Below are 12,202 nucleotides of genomic sequence, written 5' to 3'. Positions count from 1 at the left end.
GAAAGCAGCTGCAAACGGATGCCAAGTTCCATGGCAAAGCAAAGCTCCTCCACAGGAGCCTGTGAGAACTACCCTGGTGTGGGACACCAGCAGTTCTTCACACAACAAACAGTGCACAGTTACAGGAAACCCAGGCCAGGTGCAGAAAAACCCAGCAGCCATGAAATGCCATTGTTCAGATTGCTCCACCAGTCAGACTGGCCACACAGCCAGCCTGAGATAGTCATGTCTAGCGCAAAAACTATCTTTGGGTTTGGTGTTTTGTTGTTGATTGGAGAACATTTCCAGGTAGGAAGTGGGTTTAGGGCAGCAGAGGATTCCCAGCAGCACCAAGGCTTCCAACTTGAAGGGGCAGCCAAAAGAGCAGTGAGGCAGGCTGTGCAGAGGCCATGCTGATGAGGCTTTCATGAAGCTGTTGTTCTTCAGGGTTAGCAAAAACACAGCACGCCTTGCTTCCAGCCATGAGTTCCTTGGCACAGTTGGGCTGAAATTTGTACCATCAGGCAGAACAGTCTCATGATTTATGTAGTCCAGGTAGAAGGAGGACATTGTTTACAACTGAGTGGTGGGTCACTGGCCCAGGATGCCCAGACAGGTGGTAGATGCCCTGTCCCTGGCACCATTCTAGGTCAGGTTGAATGGAGCTCTGAGTAACCTGCTCTGGTTGATGTCCCTGTTCACTGCAGGAGGGTTGGACTAGATGATCTCTATAGGTCCCTTCCAACCCAAACCCATCTGGGATTCTATGGCTCAGCTCCAGCCAACAGCTGGTTTTCACCTGGGCAGAGCAGTAGCTCTGCTGCATCCCTTCAGGTGTGAATGGTGTGTTCAAGGGAGGGAGAGCTGCTGGGGAGATAGGAGTGAAGTGGTGCTGTTCCCTGAATGCCATCTCCTCCATCTTAACCTTTTTAGGAAGGAAAATCCCTTCTTGAACTCCCTGCTCAGGTCAGTGGGACACATAGATAATGCCTTGTCCTGTGAGCCAGGCACCAAACAGGGTCCCTTGTACCAGGGGAAGTTCTTGGTTTGGAAGAAGCAAAAGGCCAGAACCAAAACAGATGCTGAAGAACAACGGCAGGCAATGAGCCTGACCTCCCACCTGTGTTTTCAGCAGGTTACCTGGTGGGAAGGCCAGCAGCATCTGGGCAGAGGATCTGGGAGGAGAGCAGGGTCAACTGCCCTGCCTGTGCATGTCTATAGAGAGCAGAGGGACAGACTGCAAACTAGAAACGACCCTTGGCTTGGTTTAGAAAACTAACCAGGGGTTGCAAACCTGTCCCATTTATGGGTTAAAATGTGCTCAATTCTGAACCTGGTGGAGAGGCAGATCAACACCACCAGATGCTGGTTCATGCATGTTGGAATGCCCTGGGTTCACAGCAGTACATTTACAATACAGTCAGTCCTGAATCTCCAGCCAGACCCACAGAGGAGCTTACACTGTTTTCTTCCACTGTTAGAGGTGTCATGAAGAATCCTTCAAGGCTGCTTTGTGCCTCTCCGTAGTCAACCAAGTCCAGACAGGTTCTGGCACTGAGCTTTGAGTTTAAAACCAAAAAGGCTGAGAAAACACAGAACTGCCTCAGGGTTCAGAATGAAAGCAGAGGAGAGGGTTAGAAGAACCAGAACTGAAAATTGGGAAGGAGAGTGGCCCAGGCAGCGTAGGTTAGAGGGTGTTAGACTGTCATGAGCACTTCTGTCACCCTGGAGTTCTCCATGGAGTCCCAGTGGTCTCCAGGTGGCAGTTCTCACTTCCTGTGGAAAACACAAGTGTGAATCAAGATGAAATCCACTGACATTGGGCAATAAAGCTAAGCTCACACTGAGAGGGAGAAATGCCCAGCACAGTGCTTGGCATCAGGGCTGCCCCCAGCTGTCTGATGGGGCTTGTGCACCATGTGCCCAGTGCGTGCCCCTTCCCAGCTCCTGGCTCCGGCCTGCCTGTGGCTTTGCTCTCCTGCCTCTGTGTGTCTATCCAGGATCCCAGTGTGCTTGGCAGGGTGGCCAGCCTGGTGGCTGAACTGGAAACAGGCTTTTGGGTTTGTCCCACAGTGGAGGCAGGAGCAGGGGCTGTGCCTGGAGAAGGACCAGGCTGGAGATCAGGATCTCACCCTGATGACTCCTGAGTCCTCAGAGCACTGTTCCCACGTCCTGGCCCAAGTTCACTCCTAGTAATTCAATTAGCAAATAACTGCCTGTGCAGCATTGGAGGCCATACTCAGTTGGGAATTAAGGTCCTGTTGCTGTCATCAGCCATCTGCTTTCCACCCCAGAGGTGGCCTCATAGAAGCAGGCACTGCAGAAGAGAGCAGATGGGGCACAATAACTTTTGTTGTTGTTGCTCTGACAAATATTTGCATTCCCTGATCAAGTCTGACCCCAGGCCTACCCTGTCCCTCCCTCTTACCGGAGCTGTCAGGGCCAAGTGACTGCAGGACAAGCTCTGACCTCGTGAGGTACATCCTCAGCTGCCTCAGCTTCCATGGGTGGTGAGCGAGAAGATTCCCATGATGGAACTCAGGTCCTGACTACCTGCTGGCACGTAGCTCCTGGTAGGCTCACCACAGCTGTGACCCTAGCCTCACAGTCCTGGGCCAACCCCTTCCCCTCATGCCTTTTGCAGGCAACATGTGAAAGAGGCTTTGCAGCCATGGAGGAGACACACCAGAAGAAGATTGAGGACCTGCAGCGGCAGCACCAGCGGGAGCTGGAGAAGCTGCGGGAGGAGAAAGATCGCCTGCTGGCAGAGGAAACAGCTGCCACCATTTCAGGTACCATGCCAGAGGGCCCCTCCAGGGAGCACCTCTGTGTTGATGGGGACAAGGGGGTGGTGTTTGCTCCAGTACAGAGTTTAGGATGTAATAATGGTGAGGTGGGAAAGAGCTGGTGGGAGAGACCTTTTGGATGGAGGTCCATCTGCTGGTCCTTCTCCGGGCCTGGTACTCCTCTCCTTGACTGCAGGGGGGTCTGATGAATTTTCTGTTCCATCTCAGAAAGGTGTTGGTCATTCCTGATGTTAGTTTGTTGCTGATTCCACACTGAATTGATGCTTCAGTGCCCCAGGAAGTTTTTGTTTACAGTGGTGGAGCCCAGGGTGTCTTTGGTTAGGGGTCTCACAGTTGAAAGGAGGTGTGGATTGGGCAAGCGTTTGGGCTTCAGTGGAAGGTGAACTTGGCAGGAGGCCCTTTGCCAGTTCGCAGCCATGGGCACAGAGTGAAGGGGCTGGGAAGCAGTGTGGGGGCTTGCTGGGATAGCTTAGTTCTCATTCCTTGGGCAGAGCAGTGCTGGGTGCTAACACTGTGCCATCCACGCAGCCATCGAAGCCATGAAGAATGCACACCGGGAGGAGCTGGAGCGAGAGCTGGAGAAGTCGCAGCGCTCCCAGATCAGCAGCGTCAACGCTGACATTGAAGCCCTCCGAAGGCAGTACTTGTAAGGCCATCCTCCTCCTCACCCATCTGCTGCTGTGTCTCACAGGGAGATCATGCACACATGTGCAAGGCCCTTTCTCCTCTTTGATTTTGGCAATGAGATAGGGGCTGACCTCTGGCTGCAGGCACCTCTTCTCTTGACCCTAACCTGGCTGCCCCCAGAGGCCCCTGGCTGCCTATAATCTTTCTGGCTCCAAGTCAAGGACCCAACTCCAAATTCAGCTGCTTTGTGGGAACCAGATGTGCAGGCACGGTGCTGCTTTTCACACAGCTGTAGTGGGAGGGTTGCTGAACCAAATCAGCCAGGTGAGGAGAGAGCACTTAGCTTGCCATGGCAAGGTTGTCCTCACCTGGGAGCCAAGCAAAGCAGTTTTGTGAACTTTGATGCATCGTGTAGGTGTGCAGCAACACCCAGGCCTGGGTGCCCAGAGCAAGTGTGATGGAGCTCAGGTCAGTTCAGTTTTTGGAAACCTGAGGAAGTCCTACCACTTAACCTCCTAGAGAAGGACCTCCCATCCCCTTTGGTGCCCAAGCATCACTGTGCCCAGGGATGGAAGGACTGTCTTGTCTTGGGACTCGAGTTTTTTCCTCCTCCACGGCACTTAGATGCCTGTTAGGTTGCCCCGGGTGCTGGAGGAAGAGTGGGCACGGGTGTGTGCGTGCGGGGAGGTCAGTGCCTGGCGTGTGTTTCACCAGGGAGGAGCTGCAGTCGGTGCAGCGGGAGCTGGAGGTGCTTTCGGAGCAGTACTCGCAGAAGTGCTTGGAGAACGCCCACCTGGCGCAGGCGCTGGAGGCTGAGAGGCAGGCCCTCCGCCAGTGCCAGCGGGAGAACCAGGAGCTCAACGCCCACAACCAGGTGAGGCGCCCTGCCCTGCCCACGGCAGCCGCTGCGGGCGGGGGGCGATGGGCAGAACGCCCGGCAGGCTGGGCCAGGCTGCCCCCTGCCACGGGGATTCTCCTTCTCTTCCCAGGAGCTGAATAACCGCCTGGCTGCGGAGATCACGCGACTGCGGACCCTGCTGACCGGGGAGGGCGGGGGAGAGGCTGCTGGGTCGCCTCTCACGCAGGGCAAGGACGCCTACGAGCTGGAGGTGAGCTCTGCTGCTTGAAAGGGGCAGCACTGGTGGGTACAAGGGCCTGTGGAAGCGTGCCACAGCTTCCCATCCCTCTGTGCATCAGCTCTGGCCAGGAGCTTTTAGAGTCCCTACTTTTCCCTTCTCCCCGTGTTGAGCTGGAACTCGCTGCTCCTCCTCTCGCCCCTGCTTGTCCCCTGGGATCCAGCCCATGCAAAGCAATGGGGACAAACAGAAACCAAACGGTGTGCAGGGAGCACAGCAGTGCTGCAAGCTGGGGCAAGTTCCCACGAGACCCAGGAGTAATTTTCTTACCTGAACCAGAAGATTGGGTCAACCAGCAAGCTTGTGGAGCTAGTGCAGGGCTGAGCCTCCATCCCTGGCTTGTTTATCACTGGATAGAGCAGACAAGCACCTGGGATTGTGCTGCCTGTGCTTGAGTGTGAAGACTTTCTGCTTTGCTTCTCACAGGTCCTGCTGCGGGTCAAAGAATCAGAAATCCAGTACCTGAAGCAGGAGATCAGCTCCCTCAAAGATGAGCTACAGACAGCACTGAGGGTAATGCTAGGGATGTTTCTGTAATACTTCTTAGAAGCCCTATTTGTGTGTGCTTAGATTTCAGCTCACTTATGCCTAGACTTGAAACAACACCCAGTTTTTCCCCTGAAAAGGACTTTGGTGTCAGCAGTAAAACACTCAGCATCTCTGTCAGCTTATGACTTACCCCACAAGGGAGACCATGTGGGCAAACCTCCCTTTCAGTGTTTGTCTTTCCCCCCATTTCCTGTTACACTCAAATGGCAAAAATAATCAGCATTAGAGACCTACCCAGCCTCCCAGCCTCGGATCTGGTTTGCTCTGGAGAACCTCTTTGCCAAGGCCATTTCTGGGAATTCTGCTTGAATTCCATGTCTTTGCTAAAATTAAACCCCACAAACCAGTAACCCTGTAAGGAAGGGGCTGAGTGCCCGGGCAGCACCCTGTGCTCACGCTGGGCTCGCAGCTCTCTGCCTATCTCGAGTCCTCTGCTGCTGTTGGCTGTGTGTGAAATGTGTGTGGCCCCAGCTGAGCTTTTCTCCTTCTGTCAGTGTTTGCCAAGCTCCTCTTCAGTGCATCCTCGGCTCCAGCTGTCTGTCTGACTCCGTGGGGTTCTTCTTCCTTTGCCAGGATAAGAAGTACGCCAGCGACAAGTACAAAGACATCTACACAGAGCTGAGCATCGTGAAGGCCAAGGCGGACTGCGATATCAGCAGGTTGAAAGAGCAGCTGAAAGCAGCCACAGAAGCTCAGGGAGAGAAGTCCCCTGTGAATACCACTGTATCAGGATATGGTCAGTCCTCCTCCAGCAGCTCTCAGCAGCCCTGGCTTTCCTGAGCTAACCTGGGGGCATCCTGGCAGCCATGCTCCAAGTGTAGGAGCTGGCACGGTGCTTTTCTTGCTGTTTCATGCAGTAATGTGTCTGTCCAAGTGGGGAGCTGGTGCTTGTCTTGCTGTCTCCTGCTGCTTCTCACCTCCACTCCTTGCAGACAGTCTCAGTGCAGCTGCCCTCCCATGGCAATTTCTCCTTCCAGCCCAGGGATGGGAAGCTGATGAGCTCTGAAAGCCTTTTGGCATTTGGGAAACCTTGTGCTGCACAAGGGGAGTGGTGACCCCCGAGAGTCCCCTCTGTCCTCCTGGCAATGCCGCTTGAGTCGGGCTCACTGGGACGCTTCCCTGGGCTGGGAGGGCAGAAGAGCCCCAGTGGGCACACACTAATGCTCTTTCTTCTTCTTCTTCTTCTTCTCAGATATTATGAAATCCAAAAGCAACCCTGATTTCTTGAAGAAAGACAGATCCAGTGTTAGTCGGCAACTAAGGAATATCAGGTCAAAGGTGAGCTCAGATCTCCTGCCCTGTGTGATGGGAATGCCAAATGTTACTCTCCAGTGGGGGTCCCAGGTGGGAAGAAATGAGTAGGGGAAGAAAACAGAGAATTTCCCAGCCACTAGTGCTAGTCTGGATGGCACTGGGAAGAAAAGGGAGCTCTTGGCTGCAAAGACCAGCTGGCTGTGCAGCCAGGAAGGGCTCACTCCCCTCACGGTGCCCAGCAGGACACACATGCTCCTCACCCTGCTGAGATTGAGGCGTGAAGCCTCTCCCTGCTTACAAAAGGATGAAGTTCACTTTGTTCTTTGGTCTTTCACAGGAGGACTCTCCCAATATTTGCTCCCCCATTTTCAGTTGAAGTTTAGGTGGAAAAGTGCACATCATTCTAGGTTTCAGTGTTCACCACTGCAAGATGTTTTGTGCTTATGTGGAAAAGTGATGCCTTGGTCCTGGGCGTTTTTAACACATGCTTTGCTTATGTGTTAACGTGGTGCAGATGGCCTCATGTTCCTCAGGCCCTTCTGTACTTGCTGTAGGTCCCAAAGCCCAGTGATGCTGTGCCAAGCTCGTCTGCTTGGCCTGCTGACAGCCAGAGTTACATCATGTTACACTCTGGCTGTTGCTGTGGGACCACAGGGATAAAAAGAGCAAACAAAGCTGCTCAGAAGTCATCGTTAACCACCGGGCAGGAAGGTCCAGCATGGGCACAACCTGCTTTGTCTCACACCAACAAATACCTGGTGTCTCATGCTGATCTTTGAAGTGGTTGGGACCTTGGGCAGAGTGAGAAAACCAGGCAGGCGAAAGGCTTCTAGCTCGGTGCCCATGTTGGGGAAACAGTCACCACCCAAGCTCTGGCAGCTCCTCAGCTCCGGGTGTCTGCGCTGCACCAATCCAGAGAGCAGCTCTCTGCATCTCAGTGGCAGCCCAGACCTGCTGGGCCAGGTCTGACTTTGGGTGTCCCTTCACCACTTCAACCCAGACAATTTAACTGTGTGGTGCCCTGTGTGTGTTGCTCAGCGGGGGGAAAGAAGGAAGAGCAAGCATGGGCTCTGCCTGGGCACGCTGCCTGCTTGCACTGCTGCTGGGGCAGGGGGGCTGGGGCTGTGCCAAGGGCAATGCATTCAGGATTTATGAGCTTCTTGTTGTGTTTTGTGTTTGTTTTGGTGTTTGGTTTGGTTTGGTTTTCTTTATTTTGCTTTTTCCTTCCAACAGTCCGTTATTGAGCAGGTCTCATGGGATAACTGAAATGAACCCGAGTCCAGGTTCCCTGCCACGTAGGTAAACAAACTGGCACCCACCGAGCGAGGCAGCTGCCCGCTGGAGCAGCTCACTTTGCATGCACCGCTCCCCCCTCACGGCCAGCCACAGCCCTTCTTCTCTTAACGACCGACTGCTTTACTTACAGCTAATTATCTCCCTGGGGGAGGGGGAAGGGGAGAAGCCAGCAGACCCAGGATCCATATGAAATGCTGTCTCTCTGGCTCTTCCCTGGGGGCTTGTGGCTTTCTTGTCTTCCTGCCCTTCCCACCCTCGCCAGCACAGCTAACCCTCCTGGAGAGGATCTGCATACGGTGGGGCAAGTTTTCCTCTTTGCCGTGTTGGGAGTGTGGGACACTGAGTGTGCATGCTGGAATGACTCTGCATGCCTCAGACTAAACTTCAGCAGCATCCAGGGCTTGTAGGAAAAAGAGCCAGTCTGCTGCCAGCTGGGCAGAGGAGTGGGGCAGTGATGCCTCCAAATGCATTTCCCACCAAAGCCTGTGGCATGTAAAATGCTGGCCCCCTCCTCAGCTGCAGAGGGGGTGTCTTGGACTACCCTCAATTTCTTTTACCTCTAACTGCTGCTTCTTTAGGTTCATCTGTGCCTAATGAAAGAGTCTTCCCTGCCCAGTAACCTCCTCCTCCTGCTTCTCTAAACATCTTCAGCTTCCCAGTGTCCACTTTGCTGTTCTCCATCCCCTTGGCACTGTGCCTCCATCCCACATGCTGGCCTGAGGCTTCTGAGCTCATCCAGCAAAAGGAGGGAGCTGATGAGGCCAATCCTAATGACCAAATACCTCGAGTAACTGCAGCAACAGTTAATTTACTGGCCCATGGTAAAGGCTGAAGGTAGAACATTCTGCATAGGGAGGTCAGACAGAAGAGAGGAGCTCCCCAGCATGGTGGCAAAGGGGTGGCTGGAAAGCCACAAGAAGTCTGATGGAGGCTCTGTTTATCATAGATATCATCCTGTATTAGCCTCCCTTCACCAGGCTCCCCTTGTCAGCAGCTGCAGTGGGTTGTGAGACTGCCTCAGGGTTGAGTTTGCTGGAATTTGTACCATCAGGCAGAACAGTCCAGTGTTTAGGTAGTCTGGATATAAGTAAGACAATTTTGCACTGCTAGTGGTGAGACACTGGCCCAGGTCAGCCAGAGGGGTGGTAGATGGAACCATTCTAGATCAGGTTGTCTGGGGGCTCTAAGCAACCTGCTGTAGAAGATGTTCCTGCTTACTGCAGCTGGGTTGGAACAAGATGAGCTTTAAAGGTCCCTTCCCAGCCAAACCAGGCTGTGATTCCAGGCTTTCTGTTGTCTCTTTCCATCTCATGAGACATCAGATGTACAAACTGGAATGCATGGGCTGCTGCCCATTTAAAGAGGCCCAAAGTAAACTTCCTTTAGGAAGTGTGTGCTCAGAGCCTGGTGTCCCAGGAGACTGCTGCCTGCTGAGCAGAAAGCACTCAGCGTTTGTAAACTCAACCCAATCACTTCAGTGCTTTCATTTCTGTGCTGCTTTGCAGGGCTGGGCTGGGCTGGTGGGGCTGGGGTGGGGGGAGAAGCAGTTAAAGAAATAGAGTAAGCATGGGAATCTGCACAGCCTTGGGGCAGCTTTGTCGTGGAGTCTTGCCCTGATAAACACACAGTAAAGAAAACCCAGCCTAAAAGTCTAACCTGCTGCTCGGCTTCTGGCACCTCTGGCAGTCTTCTGGCACCACAGTCAGGGAAGGATAAGCAAGAAGGGAGATGGCTGCCGAATAATTGAAGGGTCTTTGTGTTCAGGTCTGTGCCTTGTTCTGTAAAGCACATCTTGTTAAAGCAAATAACGTTCCAGCTGCAGAGTGAAGTCCTTGCAAGCTGGGAGGACTCGATGTGCAGGCAGCAGGCAGGCTGGCTCCAGGCTTGTGTGTCTCCTTCAGGTTAAAGCAGCCATACAGGGAGCAAGCAATTTGCTGCTGGGTTTCTGCCCCTCATGTTGCTCTTCTCCTGAGTCCCCAGCTGTAGGCAAGAGATTTCACGAAGGCAAATGCTGAGGGCTAGCAGAGTGGGCTTTTCTCTTGGCTAACCGGGTGCCGTGCCTTGCAGTCTGGATGCTGCATCTGAATTGGATCAGCCATCAGATCTGCTAGACTTGAAGCAAGCACTTAGCCAGTCCTCTGTCTAACCTCCTGCAGTAGAGGCAGCTTTGGCTTGGGAGAGGCCCCAGGCTGGGGTTAGAGAAAGGGTGAGATTGTGGCTGGCAAGAACAACAGAGTTTCCAGGGCTGCTTGAGCGAAAGCTGCTCATGAACCTGAGCCAGGACTGTCCCAGGTGGACACACAGCCGATGGGTGCTGTGAACAGGTGAGGAGGACCAACATGCAGGTCCTGCTCAGCAGCCTCATGCTTCAGTGTAGCAGATCCAAGCTGAGCTGCCCAGAGCTCTGTTGAAATTGTCCCAGCCACGGCTGCACGACAGGCTCCGGGGTGGTTTCCCCAGCGGAGCTCAGCCCTGCTGGCAGCACGGTGCCCCTCATCCGCTTCTGCCGCCTCGCCTGGTCCGCCTGCAATCTCACCCTCCCTCTAGGCACCACTCACCAGTAACCACCCTCCATAACCACATCTTTTCTCTTAGCATGCCCCACTAATCTCTCCACCACGGAGGCCATTCTCCCGCCGCCCACGTCTCCTCTGCCTGGCACCCTTCCCGTGTGCCAGGCGCCCGCCGCTGCCCGCCCGGCCCCGACGCTGTCTGTCTTTTGTCTCTGCCAGAGTCTGAAGGAAGGCCTGAGTGTGCAAGAACGCCTGAAGCTTTTTGAATCCAGGGACTTGAAGACAGAGTAGTTCTCCCCGCTCCGCTTGACCACGCGCACCTCCCAGCTTGAGGCAGCACAGCACCAGCACCGTTTGTCTCTCGTTCCTTACGTCTGTCCTTGCTGTCGTCCGTCTTGACGCCCCCGACGGGACCCGGCGGTGACCCCCCGGCCCCTGCCACCCCCTCACCTCCCCGGCTCCCTTCCCTGCTTGTGAGATGCTCCAGAGACTCTGAGAAAGGAGAGGAAGGGATCGGGGTGGGGATTTGGACCCTCTCTCTTCAGCGCTTTGTAGGAGAATCCTTCCCTGACTGAACCCATTCCACTAAGTGTCAGTATTAAGGCTCAGCAGCCTGTTCATAAGCTAACTCTGTCATACCAACTGCTTTTGGTATGCCAGCAGGGCCTGGGTGGTGTCAGCCATACCCAGCTCTTACTGCTGTCAGAGACCCAGTGCTCAGAGCACACCAGGAGCCTAATCTAAGCCTTGATCTCAACTGCATTACTTGCACCTGCCAGGGGGGGAAAAGCCTGGGGGAAGCTGTTGGGGAGCCGAAGGCCTGTGCCGTACGCAGCCCGGAGGCACCGCACTGACGTCTCGCCGGAGAAGGATGCACCAAACGATCCTCCTGCCCGGTGACTGTGCCGTGTCCTGAATGTAGGCACTGCCAAAGCCCTGCCAGCTTTGGTGGCTGCCCAGGTGTGGTGGCGGATAGGGAGCTGCAGGTCCTCGCGTGCGCCGTCGAGTCCGCCCCGGCGGCGTGGCTCTGCCTCCCGCCTGGCTGGCGGCTGGATCAGTGTCTGGAGTGGGGGGGCCAAGCTGTAAGATCACTTTCTTGCCTCTGTTAGATCAAGCCCAGCACTCTTTGGTTGTTTTGTTTTGGTTGTTTTTGCTGTTACTCCCTTCCTCTCACCAAGTCCCCTGCAGCCCAGGGTCTGTGCATGTGAAACTCCCTTGTCCTAGTCGAAGGAGAGTAGAGTAGAAAGTAGAGCCAATATTGACTGAAAATGCACAGTGCTCAATGCATATAATGCTCCTTTTTTATCAGCTTCTTGAATTCAACTCTTCTTGTCAGCAGGGCAGCTCCTATTTTAATTCTTTAATCTTTTTCTTTTTCCTTTTCTTTTTTTTTTCCCCTCCTGAAATAAAAGTCTCAAACCCAGGTTGTTGCTTCAGACCTTCTCAGTCCTCAGAGCTTTGCTATTGAAAGCATACCCATTAGCACTGGTAACTGGATGCAAGCTAGGAGTTGAGGGACCTGGTAGCACTAGGTGCAGCATGAGGCCAGCCAAGCAGAGGCTGTCCTAGAAGCAGCCTGTGCTGCTTTGCAGCAGGGCTGCCCAAGCAGAGTGGCTTCAACCCAGGCTAGATTTCAAGATGCCATCTGTGAAGATCCTTTACCTTGTGGCCCTGGCTGGGAGCAGGGCTGAAGCAGTGCTCTGGCATGTGGGCTCCCCAGCCCAGTCTAGCTGCTGAAGGACTTGGTGCACATCAGAATGCATTGTAAAAGCCTTGTCCTGGCCTTCATAGGGAGAAAAACTTCCTCTTGTCTTCTGGGTGCTTAGCACGTGGTTAAAGCAGGCAGCTCTGTGTGCTTTCATGTCTGGTTTTGGGCCTGCTAAGGCAGGTGGTATAAGCACAGCTCTCAGAGACAACTCTCTGCCTGGCTGGGCCATAGTGGGGGCAGGAGAGTTCACCCTCATCCTCCCACTTGCAGCAGCAAGTCTCTGTATCAGCCACCAGACCCTCAACAGGCTTCAGGAGGACACCCTGCTCCTCC

At 54.2% G+C, this 12,202-nt stretch overlaps 1 protein-coding gene across 6 annotated transcripts in view; it reads left to right on the top strand.

Annotated features, from left to right (window-relative positions):
* MPRIP (myosin phosphatase Rho interacting protein) overlaps positions 1 to 12,202 on the top strand; it is an 81,105-nt gene extending 68,903 nt beyond the window's left edge. For 3 of the 6 annotated variants that reach the window (XM_054180293.1, XM_054180294.1, XM_054180297.1), the window contains 8 exons: positions 2,624 to 2,771; positions 3,315 to 3,432; positions 4,128 to 4,287; positions 4,403 to 4,522; positions 4,976 to 5,062; positions 5,672 to 5,834; positions 6,291 to 6,376; positions 10,381 to 12,202. In XM_054180293.1, the coding sequence (XP_054036268.1) occupies positions 2,624 to 2,771; positions 3,315 to 3,432; positions 4,128 to 4,287; positions 4,403 to 4,522; positions 4,976 to 5,062; positions 5,672 to 5,834; positions 6,291 to 6,376; positions 10,381 to 10,452 (954 nt within the window). In that variant the 3' untranslated portion in view covers positions 10,453 to 12,202. Of the gene's footprint in view, positions 1 to 2,623; positions 2,772 to 3,314; positions 3,433 to 4,127; positions 4,288 to 4,402; positions 4,523 to 4,975; positions 5,063 to 5,671; positions 5,835 to 6,290; positions 6,377 to 7,585; positions 7,652 to 10,380 lie in introns of all 6 variants that reach the window. The other 3 variants (XM_054180295.1, XM_054180298.1, XM_054180296.1) reach the window with 2 other exon arrangements.

Source organism: Dryobates pubescens, chromosome 4 (assembly GCF_014839835.1).
Source record: "Dryobates pubescens isolate bDryPub1 chromosome 4, bDryPub1.pri, whole genome shotgun sequence".
Classification (NCBI taxonomy): domain Eukaryota; kingdom Metazoa; phylum Chordata; class Aves; order Piciformes; family Picidae; genus Dryobates; species Dryobates pubescens.
The sequence above is the reverse complement of the archived record's forward strand: the minus strand, read 5'-3'. Positions and strand labels throughout refer to the sequence as shown.